At 36.0% G+C, this 26,479-nt stretch overlaps 1 protein-coding gene across 3 annotated transcripts in view; it reads right to left on the bottom strand.

Annotated features, from left to right (window-relative positions):
* Positions 1-26,479, bottom strand: part of LOC117342513 (fibronectin type-III domain-containing protein 3a-like) — a 148,969-nt gene that overhangs the window by 79,277 nt on the left and 43,213 nt on the right. Inside the window, exon 1 of one of the 3 annotated variants that reach the window (XM_033904691.1) lies at positions 22,938-23,791. The exons of the other annotated variants lie outside the window; for them this stretch is intronic. Within the exon in view, the coding sequence (XP_033760582.1) occupies positions 22,938-23,016 (79 nt within the window). The 5' untranslated portion in view covers positions 23,017-23,791. Of the gene's footprint in view, positions 1-22,937; positions 23,792-26,479 lie in introns of those variants that run through there. 3 annotated transcript variants of the gene reach the window in all.

The following is a 26,479-nucleotide window of genomic DNA, read 5'->3' as shown; positions in this document are numbered from 1 at the left end:
ACATTTTGTTCTATTTTGTTTGCTTCTGAAGAAACTCCCATAATCAGTGATGTGCCTGCTTTTATTTATACTGAAGTCTTCAGAGCTGAGTAACAGATCACAGTCTAGTCACCATGCTATGGGACCTTCACTCCAACCCTGATCCTCCAATATCAATTGAACACAAGATCTGTTGTACAGTATTACATTTACTGAAAACACAAACTGACACACAAAAGAATAAGACTTGTCTCTTAAACTTATCAGTGACAGCCAAAGTTCTCCAGGGACACCTTATCAATTTCACCTGAAAAGCAAGGTCAATTTGTGCTGCACTGACAGTTTTGCCATTTTGAATGTATGTTTAGGTAATTTGGGATCAGGGTATGAATAAAAGCGATGATGTTGTTCAGTCAAGCCTGTATCCCTATCACTGGCTATCCCAGACCAGACAGTGATGATCTGTCAAAGCTACAAAAGGTGGTGGCAGACACTGAGTTCAAAGGTCGATGGTGACAGAAATGAGGTTAAGGTCGGTTGTGACAGAAGTGTGTTAGTGGAGTGACATGGTACCAAATAGCCATCATAGCCTGACTCCACCATCAGCTCAAACAACACTTTCCTAATATACACAAAAATACATACAAAATACAGAATGACTTAAGGATGCATGCTACATCATTGGTAACATATCTTTTTCCCAAACGAGTTCCACATAAATACAAAAATATAAAATGTTCTTTAGGACCAGTAAATATAGCATTGGTCTAAATACACAAGTACTTGTATTTACCTGTATATCAGCGGAATGCTTAATAAACATTCCCTACCTGATGGAAGACTCTGCATTGACATATCGTGAGTTGATCTTCTAAGTCAGTGGCATGTTTTCGATCACCTGTCAGTCGAGTTGGGCCAATTATTAAAACACGCCTGTCAAACGCGACACATTACCTCTATTACCCTGTCTCGTGCTGATTTATTGTGTACGCTAATAAAAATATGATCCATTACAATATAACTTTTTATTTTTTTAGGTAGAAAAAATCCATTTTGTCATTCATGGCAGACAGACCTGAAGAATTTAACTCAAGCATGAACACATAATAATTGACTTTGGTGGATAATTAATTATACATCTTTCATACCTTGATTCCTACTTCAGAAAATGAGTCACAATTTGACCAATCCATATCAAAACAGTGTATTGGAAACAAATCCACAGACTAAATCAACAACTCCCCCTCCCCCCAAAAAAAACAACAAACAAACAAATATCCCTTCTTCCTAAATCTCATACTGGCTGTGTTTTTGAATCTTCAGATTGAATCTAGGCACTAAAACTCTTTTATTTTTTATTGAGGTTAAGCATTTTTTTTTAATTCCAGAGGAATAAGGATTTAAAGACAAAAAGGAAATCTGCATGAACAATTTATTTTTTTACTGCAACACAAACAGAAATATTTCATAAGCGATATTTCAAATATGGCCTTTCTGATTTAATCTCAGACTCAGTTGACTTTTGTTTTTGCTGACATTGATGCAGTTATCGATAAAAGAAAACGTAGATAAAAGCTGGGAGAAATACCTTAGAGCCTAATGTCTGACCCTTTCAAACATCCAAACATTTCACTAATGCACCGTTTAAATTTCTGTTAGACCTGAAAGTGTTGACATCAATTGCATAATTTGATAGGCTATATCAGAGGCTTCAAAAAATAGATACAACACTTTTTATAAAAAGAAATATTTAAACTTTACGACCAGAAAACTGAGTCTGAAGTTGTGAAAATTTGATGCAAAGTGGTGCTTTTTTGCACTTTGACATAAAATAAAATCATCAAAATTTTTGATATGATGATAAAGAGGAAGAAAAATGTTTCACATGCAATACATCATACATTATCATAATACAGTCAAGCTGTAGGGGAGGTTTGTACTTTTATTAGTGAATATGATAGAGGAATATTTGAGAATAAAAGATTTGTTTGTTAACCCAGCAGTGAGCAGGCCGTCTAGACTGTTTCCACAATGACTGCCTCCAACCCTATCACCAGGATTTTTGAGAAATGTTCCTACAGAATAAAACTATGTCATTATTCCTTGTTTATGGGGAAATAGGAGCAGGTTGTTCTTGAGGAAGCTTATCATCTACCCTACAGTTTTATAATAGTATACCTTACACTTCACATATAATTTATCCTCACTTATGTTTTACAATGTTGATCCTACAATCTATAGGGCAATAGCCCTTCTACATTCAAATAAAGACTTCAGTGTAATTCACTTTTTTTCCCTCCATTCATCACTGGTCAATTTGTCGTTGATTAATCCATTGACCTTTGACTTTGTAAATAGTTAAAATATCTTTAGGTAGATTAAACCATGAATCTATATTTCTCCTGCCTTTCACCTAGGTGACTGGGGTTCGATTCCCCATTCAGACGTGAAATAGTATGGGGTCACTGAGTGCCCGACCATGTGGGTCTTCTGTGGGTACTCCAGTTTCTCCAACATTAACAGCCCTCCAGCACTTCTATCCACAAGAGTGATTTAGTATAAAATGATATCACAAATTCAAATTCAAAAGTTTATTGATATAACTGGTTTCAAATTTTTGTAAAATAAGTTTACATTTACAATCTACATCAACAAATGACTGCAGCTGTAGAATACAGATTAGAGCAATATGTAAATTGATTTTTTTTTTAGAATTGAGTGAATCTATAATACGGTCTTATCTCAATTATGCTAAGGCAGCACAATTTTTCAGCTAATAAAAGATGGAACCTAGAGTGCACTTTTATTTATTTATATGTTATAGTTGGGAGAGGTGTAATTTTAAACAGGACAAGTTCTCTTGATATACATATTACATTTTCTGCAAAAACATTCATCACTATCCTATTTTCACATTTAATCAATTTTTCGACAAATCGTGAATGAAACAACAAAAGTACATAAAACATGGATGATGAAATAATGACATCACTATGTACTACAAAAGTAGTAAGTTATACTTGAACACCTGGTACGCCTTAAATTCTGACTCAAAATCTGAATATCATTTCTTACACCTGGAAGGCCTAAATTATGACTCAAAATCTGAATATCATTTCTTCATCGATCCCTCAAACAGCATATGTTCTTTACTATATCAGCTGATATTTTGTAATCACACTAGTTTTAATTTGATGTTTCATTGAAAACTGCATTCAAAGGCTTCTAATGCAGTCCCTTCTCAATATTACAAGAGAACATTTTGAGCATTAATTTGTCGACAGATAAGACTGCCTTTGGGGTTTTACAACCAAACCTACAAACCAGACGTCGTCTGCTCTTCGACAATGAACAGGTATCTGACAAACTGGCCTAGAACAACACCCAGCAGCCTTCATAAAATTTTCAACATTTCTATCAATTTATTCCTGTTCTCACACGGAACAAACTTGATTTCTGACTCATTATAACCGAAAACCAACTGCAACTACAACATTTGTTAAACTTTAAACTTTATTTATGTTTTTTTCATCATTAAATGAAATTAAGCTTTTTAAATGCACAAACTTCTACAATATCAAATTGAATGATTCTAAAACAAACTTTTAAATTGATTTTTTTTTTTTTCAAACTTCGTCTAATTTACACAGTCCAAAAAAGGTAACAAAGTCTTTAAAACAAAGACTGGAAACTAAGGAAGACAGATTTCTTTAGAAGGTGGATATTATCTTATTAATCCTTTAACTTATCTGCTATAGACATTGGCGGGCTTATTACCAGACATGGGCATTTTAACAGAACTACTGTAGACATGGGTGGGCTTATTACCTGACAGGGGCATTTTAACAGAACTACTGTAGACATTGGTGGGCTTATTACCATACAGGGGTGGGCTAATTACTAGACATGGGCGGGCTTATTACCAGACAGGGGCATTTTAACAGTACTGCTATAAACATTGGTGGGCTTATTACCAGACAGGGGCATTTTAACAGAACTACTGTAGACATTGGTGGGCTTATTACCTGACAGGGGCATTTTAACAGAACTACTGTAGACATTGGTGGGCTTATTACCATACAGGGGTGGGCTAATTACTAGACATGGGCGGGCTTATTACCAGACAGGGGCATTTTAACAGAACTACTGTAGACATTGGTGGACTTATTACCAGACAGGGGCATTTTAACAGAACTACTGTAGACATTGGTGGGCTTATTACCATACAGGGGTGGGCTAATTACTAGACATGGGCGGGCTTATTACCAGACAGGGGCATTTTAACAGAACTACTGTAGACATGGGTGGGCTTATTACCAGACAGGGGCATTTTGACTGAACTACTGTAGACATTGGTGGGCTTATTACCAGACAGGGGCATTTTGACTGAACTACTGTAGACATGGGTGGGCTTATTACCAGACAGGGGTATTTTGACTGAACTACTATAAACATTGGTGGGCTTATTACCAGACAGGGGTATTTTAACAGAACTACTGTAGACATTGGTGGGCTTATTACCTGACAGGGGCATTTTGACTGGTCTTCTTTAGACATGGGTGGGCTTATTACCAGACAGGGGTGGGCTAATTACTAGACATGGGTGGGCCTGTTACCAGACAGGGGCATTTTAACTGAACTGCTATAGACATTGGTGGGCTTATTACCAGACAGGGGTGGGCTAATTACTTGACAGGGGCATTTTGACTGAGTAGCTGCTATACAGATGGATGGCCTTAGTACCAGAAATGGATTTATTGTTGGCTAAATGTAGAACATACACACAAACATCATTATGTTTCAACAGGTTTCACTTCATCAAAGAAGACACCCAGTAAACCAAATTCTGGTATTATATAATCACATAACTAGTGAATAGAATCCTCAACAAAGGGTGTATACCTGTACAGGAAATATGTGTCTATAATGATATGCAGGTCTTGCCCTGCGTCCCAGTGACCTTAGTCGTGTTCTATATATACCTGAGCATGCTGTACCGACATGTACCGTTTGTGTGAGGTGTATAGTTAGCATTATTAGTTCCAGACTACTAATGACTTGGATATACAAGCACCTTTCACTTTGACATCCACAACAGAAATGCTGTTTTGTATTGTTGTGGTGTAATGTTGATCACAGGGCCAAACTCACAAATGTCATACACAAGATTCCGCTGCATTTCACAAATACCATATACTACAGATGTATAGTGACTGCAGGCCATAGGTTTTGTCAGCAGTTTGAATTTTGTCATGTAATCATTGTGATCATTAAATAAATGGAGAAAACAGGATTTAAAGTACATACTGTGTATATATAGTGCCATAGTTTGACCCAATAAATTTTGTTATAATAAGGAATGTTTAAGTGAAAAAGAAGAAAAGACAGTCATAAAATCTTACTCTCGTTGTACTTCTGATGTTGAGTTAGAATTATATTTTCATTTTCGTTTACAAATTCTGTAGCTGTTTATCAGTTTTTGAAGAAAGAAACCGTTGTGTATAATGAGTGGGAGGGAGTCCTGCTGACATTTTTTATTCCAGTCATTCCCAGACCCATCCGCCTCCCAAGGTAACGTCTCCTGTCAAAAAAAAATTGGTGACAATCTGAGTGAGAACCTCTCTGTCCACATTTTCACAGCCTCCAGGTCTGGACGGCCTTCCCTGTGTTACAATGTGATAGGTCTGGACGGCCTTCCCTGTGTTACAATGTGATAGGTCTGGATGGCCTTCCCTATTACAATGTGATAGGTCTGGACGGCCTTCCCTGATACAATGTGATTGTACTGGAGCAGTTAAGGGTTCACAGCCGCAGGGAGTGGATGTCCTTCTCTGACACAGATTGAGGTTGGACCTGAGCAGTTAAGGGTTTATTCACACCTGTCATAAGAGTATCACTAGGAAGAAACACCTGTGATAGTCATCAAACATAACACTGGACCAGTATGACACATTGGATCTGTGGATTGTGTAAACCATCATAAGTCTTCCCAGCAATGTTAAGTTTGAAGTGTGAACTGTTGATTGCATCTTTAAGGTGCTAAGAAGGTCACCTAGGTAAATCTCCATATATCATGTGTTCAAATCTTACCAATGAAAAGGACAACACCGAACAGAAAGTGACCACAGATCTAATCACACCTTATAGTGACAGGAAGTTCATGTTAGATGTCCTTAGTTGACCCACATTGACCAGTAACCCATCCACACTGCCAACACTGATACAAAATGATTTTAAAGGGGAGTATGTATACTGACGTTTAATCAATGTCTAGTAATAAACCTGACAGAAACATACAGAGCTCCATCCAGCTTAATCACTCCACGATAATCTAAAAAAGAGGCCCATTAGACCTGTCCATTCGATCCATACACTGAACAAGAGAGGGAATTGGAATATTTCTGTTAACTAGAGATCGTATTGGCAGTCTGGTATATCTTATTGATACAAGAAATGACAAGGATATTTCTAGATTTATACTAAAAATTGTGAATTAGTCAAAACTGTCTGGGCAGTTCAGGTTGTTTAGTCCTCCTACCAGGTCTCGATATATTACCCCCTTGTTTTATAGCCACCAGATCTAGCTGCAAACAAATCCCATCCCACAATTATCTAACATCAGGATTACGATATAAAAAAGCTGTATCCAGTTTTAACACCACACAACCAGTATTTTAACTGACACACACTTGCCCAAACAGATGATGGCTACAAACAAGGAGGAGGCCAGAACACATTACCTCGTCACCAGCCTCGACACTTGTTTTTAATACTATCATTAGATATAATTAGTGTAGACTAATCGCCAAACACATTTTTTCCTTCGCCCAGCTGATGTAGGCACAAAGTTTCACAGGGACACTAAGCACAGTCTAGCACTGTAACAAAATCAATAGTAAAGGAGAAGGTTTGCTGACTCAACACAAACTGTCTTATATTGCACCAGACCATATAAACAGGCCCGAGACACCTCCACCTTACGTCTGTCTGACTGGGTATACATCACACATAATATGTAGCTTCAATTTCTCTGTACAGCTTATAATAAGGATTTACAGATTTATAAAAAAAAAAAAGAGGGGGGGGGGGATGCACATGAAATCCAGTACAATTCATATTACCCAATTGTGGTATATTATATCCCGATATGCTGTATTCTTGACACTGGATTGGGAGATGATTAACATACACTTACAGCATTATAAAGTGTATTATGTAATATATGCTACATTATGCACTTTCTGGTAAACAAAATATTCATTTGCTAAAAATTGAAGATTTTAGTCAAATAATATTCTTTATTTTAATTGAATTTTTCACAATTTTGTCAAAGGACTAGATGGTTTTAATCCAGAGGGCTGACTGTTGTAGTATTAACCCCTGGCTATTGACCTCATCAAAGGTCCATAATTGACAACTAATAACACACTTAGCAATCTTACACATCTGGAGGTGAATTGTTGCTCACTTAAAAGCACTGTAGCAGTAAATGTAAGATTTATAAATACCCTCAATTGTTTTCCCGAATAAGAACTTGTTTTTTAATTGGTCTGTATAATGTTTAAAAAACTAAATCTATCTGATCAAAGATTTTTGATTTAAAAGAATTCATCTTTGTTATACCTGGACAGACCTGTACATGATAAGAAAAGGATAGAAGGGCAGACAGAATCTGATGCTGTGACCCTGTACTTCACTCCTAGTGCACCTGTATAAACGGCACTCACATCAGCTCTGTGAATCAGTGACCAATTATCTGTAACTATGATATCATATTGCTGACAATGTGACAATTCCAATCTAACAAGCAGCCAAGTATCCAAGGAATTTATCGTCTGTGTTAAAAAGTGTAACACAGGCTGTCGAGACATGCCCTATAGAATCCTGTCTACCTGTTTGATGTAGGTAATAGTTGCAGACTAAATACCGGGAATATTTTAACAATGATAATGACAAACTACAGATCTTCTGGACAATCCAACAAACTCCTGGATCAGATCCAACAATGATTTTCTCAGGATACAGGAATAAACTTCTGAACAAAGCCATGAACTTCTAAATGCTGTATTAACTTTTTAGGCAAAACAATGAACTTCTAAACCCTGTATTTACCTTCTAGGCAAAACAATGAACTTCTATACCCTGTGTTAACCTTCTAGGCAAAACAATGAACTTCTAAACCCTGAGCCATGAACTTCTAAACCCTGTATTAACCTTCTAGGCAAAACAATGAACTTCTAAACCCTGTGTTAACCTTCTAGGCAAAACAATGAACTTCTAAACCCTGTATTTACCTTCTAGGCAAAACAATGAACTTCTAAACCCTGAGCCATGAACTTCTATACCCTGTATTTACCTTCTAGGCAAAACAATGAACTTCTAAACCCTGTATTTACCTTCTAGGCAAAACAATGAACTTCTATACCCTGTGTTAACCTTCTAGGCAAAACAATGAACTTCTAAACCCTGAGCCATGAACTTCTATACCCTGTATTTACCTTCTAGGCAAAACAATGAACTTCTAAACCCTGTATTTACCTTCTAGGCAAAACAATGAACTTCTATACCCTGTATTTACCTTCTAGGCAAAACAATGAACTTCTATACCCTGTGTTAACCTTCTAGGCAAAACAATGAACTTCTAAACCCTGAGCCATGAACTTCTATACCCTGTATTTACCTTCTAGGCAAAACAATGAACTTCTAAACCCTGTGTTAACCTTCTAGGCAAAACAATGAACTTCTATACCCTGTGTTAACCTTCTAGGCAAAACAATCTGAACCTAGCAATAAGAGTATGGACACAGCAATGACAGTCTGAAACCAGCAATGATCTTCTAAATCCACCCATGACCTTCTAAACCCAGCCATGACCTTGTAAACCCAGCCATGACCTTGTAAATCCAGCCATGACCTTCTAAACCCAGCCATGACCTTCTAAATCCAGCCATGATCTTCTAAATTCAGCCATGACCTTCTAAATCCAGGAATGACTTTCCTAATCTAGCCATGACCTTGTAAAATCAGCTATGACCTTCGAAATCCAACCATGACCTTCTAAATCAAGCAATGATCTTCTAAATCCAGCAATGATCTTCTAAATCCAGCAATGACCTTCTAAATCCAGGAATGACCTTCTCCATCAAGCCATGACCTTCTAAATCAAGCAATGACCTTTCTTAGTCAAGCAATGACCTTTCTTAGTCAAGCAATGATCTTCTAAATTCACCCATGACCTTCTAAATCAAGCAGTGACCTTTCTTAGTCAAGCAATGATCTTCTAAATCCACCCATGACCTTCTAAATCAAGCAATGCCCTTCAATTCTTAGTCAAGCAATGATCTTCTAAATTCACCCATGACCTTCTACTTCAAGCAATGACATTTCTTATTCAAGCATTGTTCTTCTAAATTAATTAATGGTTTTCTGAATCCAGTCTTGATCTTCTAAATCCAGCTTTGACCTTCAAAATCCAGCCATGACCTTCTTAATCCAGCAATGGCTTTCCTAAATCAAGCAATGACCTTCTAAATCCAGCAATGACCTTCTTAATCCAGCAATGACCTTCCTAAATTAAGCAATGGCCTTCTACATCCAGCCATTACCTTCTAAATAAAGCAATGACATATATCCAGCTATGTCAGACCTTCTGAATCTGGCAAGGACCTTAATCCAACAATGACCCTCAAATCAACCAATGGCCTTCAAAACAAGTCATAACCTAAATTCAGCAATGACCTACTAGACACCAAAATGTTAGAAAATTAAGGACAATGAATTTGTTGTAGAACTTTATTACTTGTACCAAATCTTCAAATGAATTTATTATCAAGTAATATAATAAGACATTTTAAACTTAAAAGCCATATTGTGGAATTTTGTATTCTTTTAATTTAACTTTTCAACAGTAAGACTTTTTATAATATATATGGGGACATATAAATGTCTCCAAAACACAAATTGGTCATCTTGATAAACGTGTTAGCACACTTAATATTGGTCCTTTTTGAGTGGGTATACCATCAACAAGACTGTTTGCCAAATACTGAACAGGAAATGCACAGTTAATATATGAAACAGAAAAAAAATACACCTCATTAGAAGGCATATGAAAATAAATACATGTATAAGGAGCCAAGCCAGGAAATTAAGCTGTTGAAGTTCTGCACGTTACCAGGTTCTGTGCATTTATATGGCCGCATCCCACTTCCATGTAAACAAAGTTAGCATTACCCCGTAGACAAACTGAAACTTGGTTATGCACAGACATTGGCAGACAGCACATACAGAGGCACACAATGTAAACACAGCATGCTGCACATTTTCTGTGTAAACCGGCAATATAGCAGCAATTTAGTATAAACGTAAGTGCATACTTGACCGAAAAAGATGTAAACTAATATTGCAGGTTTATTACTCAACCTTATATAGTTTCAAAATTTTCTTCAGTTTTTTTTAAAGATTTAGAACTGATTTTGAAGTGAAGCAGTTTCCATATGTTGTCTAGATGTTAAATACAACCATACATGAATGCAGCCCCCGAGGGTCCCAGTCAATCTTGTATTCATTTTCATGCAAGCACAACCATAACTGTGTATATCACACATTAGACAGAAGTGGGTCACAGATCTAGTGGAACAGATATTTTTTCATGGTTACAAAAACTCAGAATAACAACTCCATCCTGCAGTATGATTTTGCTTGAAGACTTGGTCTAGTAAACAGAATTTGTTGGACTAATCAAATTTGGTTCTAAAATGGTCAAAATTAGCTGATTGAAAATAATTATTAGTACACAGTTTATAATGTCACAAGTGAATTTATCTATATTTGTTTTTAAATGTAAGAATTTGTACTTTTTTTTTCATGAAAATATAAAACATAAAAGGCCGTCTTCACACTTACAAAGTAATGAGAATTCCACCTTTGTCTAAGAGAATAATTAGTTTATTTTGTTATATGGCCTATCAACAGCCAAGGTCATTTAAGAGTGTGCAAGGTTTTGGAGGTGGAGGAAAGCCGGAGTACCCGAAGAAAAACTATTGACTGCAGTTAATAAGGAGTCGGGACACCTTAACCACTCAGTCACCACTGCCCCTTTATAGAGAATTACACCTGTGTCTATACAGACTTACACCTGTGTCTATCCAGACTTACACCTGTGTCTATACAGACTTACACCTGTGTCTATACAGACTTACACCTGTGTCTATACAGACTTACACCTGTGTCTATACAGACTTACACCTGTGTCTATACAGACTTACACCTGTGTCTATACAGACTTACACCTGTGGTCTATACAGACTTACACCTGTGTCTATTACAGACTTACACCTGTGTCTATACAGACTACACTGGTATACAGACTACACTGTGTCTATACAGACTTACACCTGTGTCTATATAGAGAATTACACTGTGTCTATACAGACTTACACCTGTGTCTATACAGACTTACACCTGTGTCTATACAGACTTACACCTTTGTCTATACAGACTTACACCTGTGTCTATTACAGACTTACACCTGTGTCTATACAGACTTACACCTGTGTCTATTACAGACTTACACCTGTGTCTATACAGACTTACACCTGTGTCTATACAGACTTACACCTGTGTCTATATAGAGAATTACACTGTGTCTATACAGACTTACACCTGTGTCTATACAGACTTACACCTGTGTCTATACAGACTTACACCTTTGTCTATACAGACTTACACCTTTTTCTATAGAGTATCCATTTAAATTCCTTCTGCCTGATGGGTTGACCTTTGCACATATAAGTACTATATGGTTAGATGTGTGACTGTGGTGACCTTTACACACTCAGACTAAATGAACCATTGGTAAGTTGCCATTGAGGCACCTGTTCACCACAGGTGTGCAAGTTAGTATTTAATAATATACCTGTAGTTAATCTTTAGACTTTTTCTTATCTGGTACAAAGTATAAAGATCACAAGCCATTGCAGTTGGAAACCAGTCACCTAATCCATACTATTATTTTATATGAAAACTATTTGCTAAGGTTAAGTTCCTATTTGTTGATTATAAACTTGTATGCCTTAACGAAAAGATTTATATGTTTATTATCATTTAGAACTCATACATCATCCTAAAATAAATGTATTATAACTGGACTACTTATTTTCTAGGCCAAACCCATAAATCAGGTCAAATTCATGTATTAATTCTGTAGAGACTACTAACTATAAATAAACCATAAGTATTCAAAGGGGATTAGTGGAATGTTTCGTTGAGAAAAACCACTGTATTTTTGGAACTGCATAACTAGGAAATATTAACCCAATTATCGTTTAGGAAACTGTTACTGCTACTGAAGATATGCTGATGTGCCAGTAATTATCCATGGAAAAGTTTAAACATTTAAAGGGTTAATTGGTGATACATTCTGGGAGATTCATAAATGACTTATTTTAAATAAGAACTGAATAATGTTTGTGGACCAAGGAGCTGAACACAAAGTTCAAATAATCATAAGCTTGAAACATAATTGTATGCCGTGTTCCCAAAGAGATTCAATGCAAAGTTCAACTTATAGAATTAAGATCAAAACACATCACAATTTTTTGCCATTGATCACTTAATGCTTTTTTGACTGGTCCGTTTCTTGAATATTGAAAATAATAAATAGAATTAATTCTATCATTTTTGTCTTTGGATATGTCAGATTCTAGATAATAAGTATCAACTAGGGGAGATAATCTGGTATTAGAATTCACCTAGCCAATTCTTTACAAAATCTGAAAGGAGAAGTAGCCATGAGTCTAGGAAAAAGTGGAGGCCAAATGTATGTTAGTGCTGAAAGCAAGGACATAACTTTGAAAATAAATATCTTCAAACTGCAAAAGAAAAAAAAATTGATAAGAGAATAATTTCTACAACTTTGTAGAAAAAAATGAATATGAATTTTTTTTTTTAAATTTGAATTGCAAAAATAAGCTTCATAAATCCTGGATGTGGAGATATTAGTTACAATTTGTCAGATGGATTGCCTAGTGTTTTACTTAAAATACTTATCAGGGTCAAGCATCCTGACTGTGTTATAACTCTATAATCACCTACACATGTTTTGGGTAGATACCAGATGGGAGCAAAGGTCACTGCCTTAACAACCTGTAACTTTATACTGGACTCTGGACCCAGTGGTTCTGGTGGTGGTGAAACAGGTTTATATCCATCTTATATCAGCCGGCTTTATCACATTGTTATATTAGTAACTATTTTTCAATTATTAATATCCTGGCTTAATTTCTTCATGAACACTTACAACAATAGCCATGTATATATATTGCTTGTGGGGTTCATGCTTAGAGCAATTTGTGTTAAGAGTTCAGGTTTTATGCTGCCATATATCTATATGCTACCTTACATATTGTATCTGTATTTTTCATTAGAGTTAAGGCTATATGCTACCTTACATATTGTATCTGTATTTTTCATTAGAGCTAAGGCTATATGCTACCTTACATATTGTATTTGTAATTTTCATTAGAGTTAAGGCTATATGCTACCTTACATATTGTATTTGTAATTTTCATTAGAGTTAAGGCTATATGCTACCTTACATATTGTATCTGTAATTTTCTTTAGAGTTAAGGCTATATGCTACCTTACATTTTGTATCTGTAATTTTCTTTAGAGTTAAGGCTGTATGCTACCTTACATATTGTTTCTGTAATTTCTTTTGAGTGAAGGCTACATGCTACCTTTTTCATGTTCAATATTGTTTTTCATTGAATATTAATAGTCTTCTCTCTATGAAGAGGCACACATGATAATTGCAAACATATCATTGATGGCAATTGATACAGCAATAAGTTGTCAATGAACATCAAATAACATTGCAATAAACACAAAGCATACTGATCACATACCTGTCTGGATCGAGAGCATATGTCCAGATACTGACCACTCGTATATGTCACTTAACAGACATCTGAGTGGTCAACCTGTCTGGTCTCTTCATTTTAGACCTAATTATAAGGACAGTAGATTGTAGGGTCGTAATGCATCATGTAAGATAGTCAGACATATTGTACTACAATCCGAGCAACAGAACCGACAGAAAATCAGAGGAGTTATGTATGCTACAAACTCGGCCATGGGGACAATATCTAACAAACAATTTTCATATGTTTATATATGCGCAATGATAGTCCTCTTCATAATTTCATTTTAACAAATATTTACCTGAAGCATTTCATTAATCAATGTTGTTTACAAAGATTTCTTCACCTGATAACTAGTAGTTTAATTTATTGCATGCTTAAGAATTTTTTTTCTGTTGTTTAATCTTGTTTTAATGTTTTGTTTACCTGTAACACTTATAAGTTGTTTACATGTAGATTATACAGACAAATCCTTACCACACCATGCTGAGTTTCCAAACGACACACTTATCTTGATCCCTTAGCCTTTGACCACAATATGTACACTAAGAGGATCCTTTACATTCCTGTGTTACTGTGTCAGATGTTTCCCTCCTCTGACACCTGTTCTACACATACCCAGGTGCTGCCTTATCAACTAGGTGAGGTAATACCATATATAACTCTGATAGGTTTACCTTGATAATCAGACCTAACTCTGATACGGTTTACCTTGATAATCAGACTCAGGTATTTCACTACCAATACCAACTACAGACAAGGTTAAAACACTTATTGGTTTATTGCTACCCCCCCCCCCCCCCCCCACACACACACACACACCATCCCCCCCCCCCCCCAACACACACACACACACACACACACACTCCCCATCCCAACCACCAACTACCCACCCCCAACAACCACAACCCCAAACAAGAAAATTTATACAATGAAATCATCAAAGGGACGTAATTCTGAGGTGAATTTATGAATTTAATTAAAACAAATTCAAACCACACAACAACTTTTGGCACGACTTATTTGTACCATTGATTTCATGAGAGGGGAAAGTATATTATTTTGAGTAATTTTTGAGTTATTCAATTAGGCCAGTTTGATTTTCCCCATCCTGGATAAATAATCAGTGGTGGTATTACACACAACATTACAACTGGTGAACTATGATGTCCCAGCATTGTGTACAACCATCAAGGCTTATGAATGAAATGCATGTTGCATTCATGCACGTGCATATATACAACAAACATGCAACTCCTGACCGTAAACATAGATACCAACATTGATATGAACAACTTGTTGACAGAATCAGAATTATTTTTTTAACACAGGAAACTATAAAGACATAAGACTTGACAAGGAACCTGTCTAGAATATTTGCTGAATCAGCTTTTTTCACCCCTTACTTAAACACATGGACTCAAGTTAATGTGTATAACACGCCAAAAACACATTTCAGAGATCTACATCACAACATCCATGTCTGTTTAAATTTCCAGCATTACTGTTATACAGGTCCTATACTTTTAACAAATACATATTTAACATAAACTTTGTGTTTGAACCTAAGCTTATAAAGATCAAAGAATTCTCTTAACTTTTCTCTATTTTCCTTTTTTCTTCTTCCCTTTTCTTTTCTTCTTTTTTCTTCTTCCCCTCCCCAACTATTATTCCCTTCTTCCTTTTTGTCTTATTCCAATCCAAGTTCTGTCTCCAAAGCTTGCATTTTCTTCCCTTTATTTTTTTTTCACAATTCATGCACTTCTTCCCTTTTCTCATCCTCCCATCCTGATTCCAATTCTCCCTAACATTGTTCTTTTTTTCCTTTACTATTCCTCCCTATCCTAGTTCCATGATCTCCCTAACATTACTCTACTTTCTTTTTCTCTTCATCCCTTTCCTAAGTGACATCTCCCTAATGAAGCTAATCTTTCATTTGTTTTTCTATTGTTCTGTCTTCTGCCCTTGAAAGTTTTTTTATTACGTTATAGGACATAAACAGTATACCTAAACAAACCTACTACTGTGTATTCTATAATAAGCAATCAACATTGAACCCTAATATCAGTATATAGGCAGGTACAGGATCAGAACCCTAATGTCAGTATATAGGCAGGTACAGGATCAGAACCCTAATGTCAGTATATAGGCAGGTACAGGATCAGAACCCTATTGTCAGTATATAGGCAGGTACAGGATCAGAACCCTAATGTCAGTATATAGGCCGGTACAGGATCAGAACCCTAATGTCAGTATATAGGCAGGTACAGGATCAGAACCCTAATGTCAGTATATAGGCAGGTACAGGATCAGAACCCTAATGTCAGTATATAGGCAGGTACAGGATCAATGTCCAACATTCAAGTGATCTTTTCTCCAATTTTAAACTGCATCATAAAATAACAGAAACTATTTTTTGTATCAGCACAATTAATTTTTTGATACATTATTTTTCAGAAAGCAGTGGGAATCATACTAGCAGTAAGTTGCTTTTTTTTTTAAAAATCAAATGGAAAAATATAATTATATAATTACACTATTGAACTTTAACTTAAAAGCAGGAAACCTTTGTGTACTTGCAAATCTCAATCTCCAATCATTGAATCATGTAGCAGAACAAATTGCTGATAACAGATATCATTACAATAAAACCATGCTACGTAGATTGGTGGCTTGAGTCATTGGAAGAGGATGAACTGTATTTCTCTTTAGAAATTCATGGGTTGTTAAATGTTTTGCTTTTTGTCAATTTAAGTAAACTCTAATTCTTGTCAGTGCCCTCATCCCATCTGATCAATATTGGAAGCTACAACTGTACCTCTAGGAGAACAAAGCACAGTTGGATGTGAGCTAGTCCTACCATATTGACTTTGAGGTCAAGGTCAGATCCCTGCAGATGTTGAGATAGGTTTGTTGGGGACTGAGCGATTCATAATATTTGATTTTTGATGCTGAAGCCTAGTACAGGGCAAAATATGGTCTGAGATTAGAAATCATCAGGATTCAGCATGTGCTGTTGTGTTCATGCTGTATGGTATTGAGGAGTCGGTGGAAATGCTGACCCATAATGAGCAAAATATCTATACCACCACAAAATGATGAGTAGAACACCCAACACCACCAGAATCAAAAGAAATGCTGACCCAGAATAAGTCGAATGGCCATACCACCTCCAGTTATATGTGGAATTACAGAAAACCATTTGGTAGAGTATTGAGGACTACTACCATACCCCCACACTAAGCTGTGACAAAGTGTCATTAGGATGTAGCGTCCTACACAGTTACTGGATGCTGTATAAATATTGTAATCTGAAATTTCATAGGGCAAATCAAAGGACACCCACCTGACTCCAGGGCACATGCACTTGGGAATATTGGTTAGGGAATATCTTTATTCTGATGACCAGGGTTTTATATCATCTCTCCATTACAAATCAAATTGTTTGGTGAGACCTCGGAGTGAGGTCAAATTTCCATCTTCATCTGCAAGTTTTTCTGATTGGTTCCCCCAAACACCAGACAAATACTTTATACACACAATTGATTTTCTAGTCACAGTGAATTCCAAACTATTATCTGCACTGTCGATATCAATCTTTTCAATTTATATAAATCTAACCAACAGCAACTAGATTCTAAAATGTATCATTTTGTTTTGAATGAATGCATTTATAATTATAAATTACAAGCAGTGCTTATTTATCTTTTGACAGGATAAGTACCTCTACAATGACCTTTATTCTGTGAAGGACAGTCATATTCTAACAGATCCACCCCATATAGACCTTTATTCTGTGAAAGACATTCATATTCTACCAGATCCACCCCATATAGACCTTTATTCTGTGAAAGACAGTCATATTCTACCAGATCCACCCCATATAGACCTTTATTCTGTGAAAGACAGTCATATTCTACCAGATCCACCCCATATAGACCTTTATTCTGTGAAGGACGGTCATATTCTACCAGATCCACCCCATATAGACCTTTATTCTGTGAAGGACAGTCATATTCTACCAGATCCACCCCATATAGACCTTTATTCTGTGAAGGACAGTCATATTCTACCAGATCCACCCCATATAGACCTTTATTCTGTGAAAGACAGTCATATTCTACCAGATCCACCCCATATAGACCTTTATTCTGTGAAAGACAGTCATATTCTACCAGATCCACCCCATATAGACCTTTATTCTGTGAAGGACGGTCATATTCTACCAGATCCACCCCATATAGACCTTTATTCTGTGAAGGACAGTCATATTCTACCAGATCCACCCCATATAGACCTTTATTCTGTGAAGGACAGTCATATTCTAACAGATCCACCCCATATAGACCTTTATTCTGTGAAGGACGGTCATATTCTACCAGATCCACCCCATATAGACCTTTATTCTGTGAAGGACGGTCATATTCTACCAGATCCACCCCATATAGACCTTTATTCTGTGAAGGACGGTCATATTCTACCAGATCCACCCCATATAGACCTTTATTCTGTGAAGGACAGTCATATTCTACCAGATCCACCCCATATAGACCTTTATTCTGTGAAGGACAGTCATATTCTACCAGATCCACCCCATATAGACCTTTATTCTGTGAAGGACAGTCATATTCTACCAGATCCACTCCATATATTGTAAAAGGATAATTTTTCAATGGAATATTATTGTTAATCCTAAATGTGAAATGAATTTGTAAAGAACATATTTCAAGAACATATTTCATGGAATCAATATCAGATTTAAACAGCATTAGTAAATTTAATTTTTGTTGTTGATGAATTCCATTTCTAAGTTATCTTCCGTTTGTTTGAATAGCAAAAAAATATCCTGGCTAAAAAATGCAGGTCAGTCAAATTCAATTTACAGTATTCTAATATCACTTCATTTCCTAACACCATCGTATGAGAAAAACTGAATCAGGACGGGAATATATAAGTTTACAGTATATAAAGATAGACCTGTTTTGTTGGATGGCCCTGCATATATTCTGTATCTATAATAAGGTTCTATTTGTAAATACTCTTTAATCTGATACCATAATTTAATAACAGGACATGCCAAGCTCAACAGTTGGTTACTATCACCTAATCTACTGTTGATAAAACCATAGTTGGTACCTCACAGCAGGTCAACAACAGCACCAGACCTAAAAGTCAACCAGGTCAGTCAATTGTAAGACTTTCTAACACGGTAAATCTGTTGGAGATCACACATAAGTATATTTCCTCTGACTTTCATATCAATTCAAAAATATTTATCAACGGAATAACTGTGTGCAGCCATGAGGATAATTAGATACACTCTCAACTTATCCAAGTTCAGCCAGCATTGCCTCAGGTTTTTATTACCTGGGTTGAACATTTCAGAACAAAACCACTTCTGTGCCTCAGAGTTGTCACCTGTTGTCCAGTCAAATTGTGGTAAACATTTTAATTATACATTATTGTATAAGTAATGTACTCAGTCACCCGATACACATATAACAAATTCATCTTTCTCAAACTACAGCGGTAAACCCAGGTATACAATTTAAAGGTATGCCAAATTACACAAATTTCTACAATGGGGTGAGAGCACAGGTGGACCATTTTGCCTGTGGTCCGTCACTCGATACCATTGACAACTACGATAACTTCATTCTGGGTTTTTAAAGAGTTTGATACCCTTACTAACCTTGAGTGCTCAAAGAATGTGGGGTTTATCCGATAAGCCACCGGGATAAAAGCATCAAAAAGTCTTTTATCTTAAGTACAAAATGATTTTATGTGTGATTTCTGAACAGGTAAGAATATCCAAACGTGATTGACATGGGATTTGATCTTAAGTCAGCCACTCTGTTGTAAAGACAATCCCCTCTCTGTGGCATGTTGATCCATACATAAGTGTTATAAAAATATTCACGCAAACAAAAACATCCACTCAAGGGGATCAAATATATTGAAAACACATAAAGCATTAAGTATATATAATTCATAATTATTGTTCAAGGGATAGCAATCTTCGGAGTTAAAATGCCAAGTCATTGGCAGTGAACTGGTACAGTGATATTTAACATTACCAACTCTTTCATAACAGTGCAGAATGGAAGTTGGTAATATTGACAGTTTAAAGATTATCAAAAAATGGTCAATTGAAGGAAAAATGACAGTTCTGACAGGTGACCTATATAGACAGGTATATATCCTATACACTACCTTTATATAGACAGGTGACCTATATAGACAGGTATATATCCTATACACTACCTTTATATAGACAGGTGACATATATAGACAGGTATATATCCTATACACTACCTTTATATAGACAGGTGACCTATATAGACAGGTATATATCCTATACACTACCTTTATATAGACAGGTGACCTATATAGACAGGTGACCTATATAGACAGGTATATATCCTATACACTACCTTTATATAGACAGGTGACCTATATAGACAGGTATATATCCTATACACTACCTTTATATAGACAGGTGACCTATATAGACAGGTATATATCCTATACACTACCTTTATATAGACAGGTGACCTATATAGAAAGGTATATATCCTATACACTACCTTTATATAGACAGGTGACCTATATAGAAAGGTATATATCCTATACACTACCTTTATATAGACAGGTGACCTATATAGACAGGTATATATCCTATACACTACCTTTATATAGACAGGTGACCTATATAGAAAGGTATATATCCTACATTACCTATAGACAAGTGACCTAAATAGGCAGGTGACCTATATAGACAGGTATACTCCTACACTGCCTATAGACTAGTGACCTAAATAGGCAGGTGACCTATATAGACAGGTATATCCTACACTTCCTTTATATACACAGGTGACATTTATAGACAGGTATATCTTACATTACCTATAGACAGGTATATTCTACACTACTTGTACACAGGTGACCTACTTAGACAGGTATATTCTACACTACCTCCACATAGACAGGTGACCTACTTAGACAGGTATATTCTACACTACCTCCACATAGACAGGTGACCTACTTAGACTGATATATCCTATACTATACCTCTAGAAAAAGGTGACCTATATAGACAGGTAAATCTTACACTACCTGTAGACAGGTGACCTATATAGACAGGTACATTCTACACTACCTGTAGACAGGTGACCTATATAGACAGGTGACCTAAATAGACAGGTGACCTATACAGACAGGTATATCTTACACTACCACTACCTGTAGAGGTGACCTATATAGACAGTTGACCTATATAGACAGGTATATTATACACTACCTGTAGACAGGTGACCTAAATAGACAGGTGACCTATACAGACAGGTATATCTTACACTACCTGTAGACAGGTGACCTAAACAGACAGGTGACCTAAACAGACAGGTGACATATACAGACAGGTATATCTTACACTACCTATAGACAAGTGACCTATATAGACAGGTGACCTATATAGACAGGTATATCCTACACTACCTTTTATAGAAAGGTGACCTAATTAGACTGGTATATTCTACACAACCTTTATATTGACAGGTGACCTTATTTGACACACATATCTTACACTTCCTCCATATAGACAGGTGACCTAATTATACTTATATATTCTACACTACCTGTATATAGGCAGGTGACCTTTTTAGACAGGTATATCTTAAAAAATTACCACAACACAGACAAATGACATAAGAAGCATTCAATATTTGTACGCTTACATGTCAATTTTTATGCACCAGTATATGAAGTCCGAGCAGGTAATGTGCCATATTGCTTCCCCCTCTTGTTCACCCTGGCCTTTATTGGGAAGACCTTAACTGGGCCAGACAAGTCTATACCACACATTACAGGACAGAAGGCCTATGGTGACCTATACTTCTAATTCTCTCTCAAGTTTCTCCTGGACATCTTATTTGGTTGTAACCAGCCACAATCAACATTAAAAACCAGAAATCTTTACATTCCTGTATTAGCCCAGGTGTCTAAACTGATAGTGATTAACAGCTTTACCAAACAAACTGAACATGCATTTTTGACATACCAGGAAATGTTGCTGTATAGAAATTCTTACATTAAATATACAATCATTTACCCTCTAGTGATCATGCATGTCACAGTTGATATACTGTACATGTTGGTACAATGTATTTGATTTAGAATCTTAGTGGCAACCACTATTTCATGTGGATATAATTCCTAGCTATTTGGAACCTCTTTTTTTATAATAAACTGACATACTGGAGATCAATATTTGATTAGAAGAGTGGCATGATATGTGCAGCCATCAACTAATCAGATGAAGAAATATATAAAATATTTAAACTGTATGTACACAGCTAGCTGATACCACACTGACGTACTGATACCAATATATAACAAAAATCCAATATATGACTGAATGACATTTTGATACAGAATGTTTTGAGAACAAATTGCTTTGACAATGTAATGTGATGGAAAATACTGATGTCATTATTCAGTTTTCCTAATAAAAAAATCTGAAATCTCACAACAATAATGTGATTGCTTACATGACCAATTACATTTTGAACAGAAAGAAAGGCTGATATAAGAAATCTTTTTACATTAAATATATCAACAATATTCCATTGGATGGAGGCCTGATAATCAATATTTGATTGGATGGTGATTTGGTTAGTCAATACTTGCTTGGATACATACAAGTTACATCAATATTTGATTGGATGATGATCTGAAGTGAATATTTGATTGGATACACACACAAAGCATCAATATTCAATTGGATGACCATCTGTATCAATATTTGATTGGATGACAATCTGTGTCAATATTTAATTGGATGACGATCTGTTTCAATACTTAATTGGATGACGATCTATAGTGAATACTTAATTGGATACTTACAAGATACATCAATATTTGATTTAATGGTGTCCTGTTAATTATAAGTGATGATATATATCAATATTTGATTGGCTCATTTACTAAGATGATTTATGAGATTTACGGTAAGCTTGCATTAATATTTGGACCTACCATAGCCATACTCCTCTATGCATATACTGCACATAATCTTTGGAACTGGATAAGTGTTGTTACCGTCAGGGCACTTCATCTAGGTCATAAGTCACAAGAGGATTGAGAATTTCACTTAATAATCCAATGTCATCCACAAACAATAATAATCCGGTGGTGAAGTCATCCGCGACACATGAATTGCACATACACACACATGTACACATGTGTTCCGTAGTATTGATGATGACTGCACTATCTAATACTCTGCTAGACCAATATTCACACACGTGAGAATATTGCAGACCAGTCGGTCTGTGATCCAACAAATAGAAAGGCTCTGGACACCCTAGATCACGCAAGGTGTCGGTGAGTAGTTTAGTACATATATCTAGGTGATGAACGCACAGGTAAGCCACAGGAATGATAACACACCTTGACGGAAGAAAAGATGGCATAAAACATAGAGAATTTTCAGCTTTTAGTCTGACACTGATGGGGCCTGTAGTGTGTCAACTTTCTGTTGTTGATGTCCTTGTAGCTGTGGCAGCTTCCTCCATCATGTAACCACTCCAAACAGAATTGTAAAGAACTATAATGGTGTATGTTAGGTATGCCTGGTCCTGGTGGTAAGACCTCTCTCAAACATTCCCCTTAGAACACATGTACATCCAGTGTGCTCCACTTCCAGACTATATATATATACTGGGGGCTTGCTCACTGGCTCACTTCTCCACTACTACTACAGACTAAATCAGACACACCAGTGGGTAGTCCAGTTTTCCAGCCTCTGTGGTTCACTTCCTACTCAAGAACCTGCCCTGTCCAGTTGCCCTGTCTATAAGTACATTGTTAGTGTGGTGTAACTAGTTACAACCTTCACCATCTGTACTGCCCTAAACAGACAAGATGGACAACTTATATAATGACTGTATGGCTAACTTATATAAGGACTGTATGGCTAACTTATATAAGGACTGTGTGGCCCGATTTATAGACTCTTATAGACAGTACACACTACCTGCAGTCTCTCTAGTCCTGTTAATTAATCCACAGAATGTAGGTATAAACTCCCTACCTGTTGGTCAGCTGATGACCTATTTATATCCTAAGGTGATATTGAGAGTTCACAAACACTCCATAGCCTTGTATAAAATGTCCTAAGGAAATGTCTTGCCTGTCTGCTGTATTGTGAAATTTTCACCTGTGAAAGGTAGGGTAACATCACCCTACCAAGTGAATCTCACAGGTAACATCACCCTACCAAGTGAATCTCACAGGTAACATCACCCTACCAAGTGAATCTCACACTTTCAGCATTGTGTACTGTACCAAAGACATATGAACTGGAAACTGGACATGAGCCCAAGGCTGAAGCATCTCTGTATTTTTGGGTAATAGCTGGGTTTTCCAGTCTTCATATGTTTTATATCACCTTGCAGTTCAAGCTCTTAAACAACTTTTAACCAGGATTAACAATTTGTAACCTGCCACCATGATAACCTGACATAATATTATGTTATTACAGTTATAATTTAACATATTACAATATATTAACTAGGTTACCATAACAGTTACCTAACCTATTACACTATCTGACTAAGTTAACAGTTAGATATTAACCATGCAATGCAGGGTGTATTTATTAGTGTAATTTTTTTAATTAAAACTTTCAATAGGAAAGCAAATTACAGAGCATTGTTCCTATAAATTCCAATTTTTCCTACTGACAAACCTTTAAGGAATGTTCATGAAACTAGGATCTAGTGGTTTCCAAACTATGATTCAGTAAAATAACAACACCCTGATAATTATAATTAAATAACCAGCTACATTAAAAATCAGTTTTGTGGTACATGATGGTCATTTGCTCTGCTGTCTCACTAAACAATATGATAGAAATGTTTGTTAGTCACACTTGTGGAAGTGTAAGAGTGTACTTTCAGGACGTAACCAAATGAGTTATCTAGACCACATTATGTTATACAGCACACTCTGCCTTCTGTAACACGGATGGCACTTTTTAATCATGTGCCAATTACATCCACATAGAGAGGCGTTCCTGTAGGCACCAGTCCAGCCTTGTTAATAATACACCCTAAAATTATACTGGCAGTTCATTCTGGAATGTTCTAAAAATTATTTTCACTTAAGGCTATATGCTACCATTGATGCACGATATAATGCATCTCCATTCCCAAAAGAGTTCCACAAAAGCTGCTGTTTTGGATGCTTATTATTCAAACTTGATATATAGCTGACATTAATACTGCTTTTTAAAGAGGTGCTTCAAGGGAAGACAACTCTAACACAATTTGAAGGTATTGAAATTCCTTAAATTACATAATATGGTCTTCACTGGGAATCTTCATGTTACAGAAAATTATTTTTGATCCAAGTTACATGCAGGTTTTTGTAGCATTATGATATTGTAAATATGAATCTACACATTCTCCAAATAAAACAAAATGTGTGTTGCAATTCTGTAATTTGTATTCACATACATCCAAATCTTCAAATTCAATTACTCCAAAATGAATTTTAGTCTGTATATATTTATGTATTCTATACATCCATTTCACATTGGTCATAAATTGTACACAATGGAATATTCCTCAATTCTGTTGTGCATTAGCAGTAGGCCTGATCACCATGTGGTTTACAACTGTGATGCACACACAACAGGCAAATTCCCCCATTGATTTTGTGTTTGGAAAATTTGGATTCATCACAGCTGAACATTTTAAGTTTGAATTTCAATGAAAGAAGAAAAAGATTGTTGTGAGCAATAGAACTGCAGTCCCAATAGTGTTCCCAGTATCACTAGGGTGTTAACATGATGATCATCAGTTTATTCCTATAGAGAAACTGTAGTTTTGTAGTCTCATAGAAAAAATTCTCAAATCATCTTTTGCTTCTGTACAGGTTCATTTTTACAAAGCTTTTTAATTGAGATGAAATACACAAACCCACTGATTTTTATTGTAAGTTGACTTTTTAGGACAAGAGAATAACATACTGTACTGTATTAGACAGTGGTCTCAATTACTTTGGATTAAATTAGACAGCGACCTTGAGATTAATTGGATTCAACAATTTATAGGGTTTGACAATTTTAAGTGACCTTGATCACGTTTACAATATGACCTTATACTCTTGCATAAGATTTGATGTGAACATTTTGACATGAAATTACCTTGTCCTAGGGGCAGTTATAAAAGCGACTTAAACTTCGACCTTACTCTTAACTGGAATATATACCGTTATATATACAATCACCATGACATTGACATTGGTAGAGTTGTACATACAGTAAACATACCTTTGGATAGATTATGCTGCTTTCAGTTGGCAAAAACAGTGACCTTGAACTTATCTGAGTTCCACATGTATTAACCTTGTTCTTGGTTAGATTGTGCTTTTTAGCTGTAATATACACAGTGACCTTGACATTGGCAAAGATTCAGATGTACTGACTTTTACAATGATTGGATATGGAAGTGGTTCTCTTCTTGGTTGGAATGCAGTGACCATTCCTCAACTGGGTCACAGCTTGACCTTGT

This window comes from Pecten maximus, chromosome 14 (genome assembly GCF_902652985.1).
Source record: "Pecten maximus chromosome 14, xPecMax1.1, whole genome shotgun sequence".
Lineage (NCBI taxonomy): Eukaryota > Metazoa > Mollusca > Bivalvia > Pectinida > Pectinidae > Pecten > Pecten maximus.
Note: the sequence above shows the minus strand (reverse complement) of the source record. Positions and strands in the feature narration are given on the sequence as shown.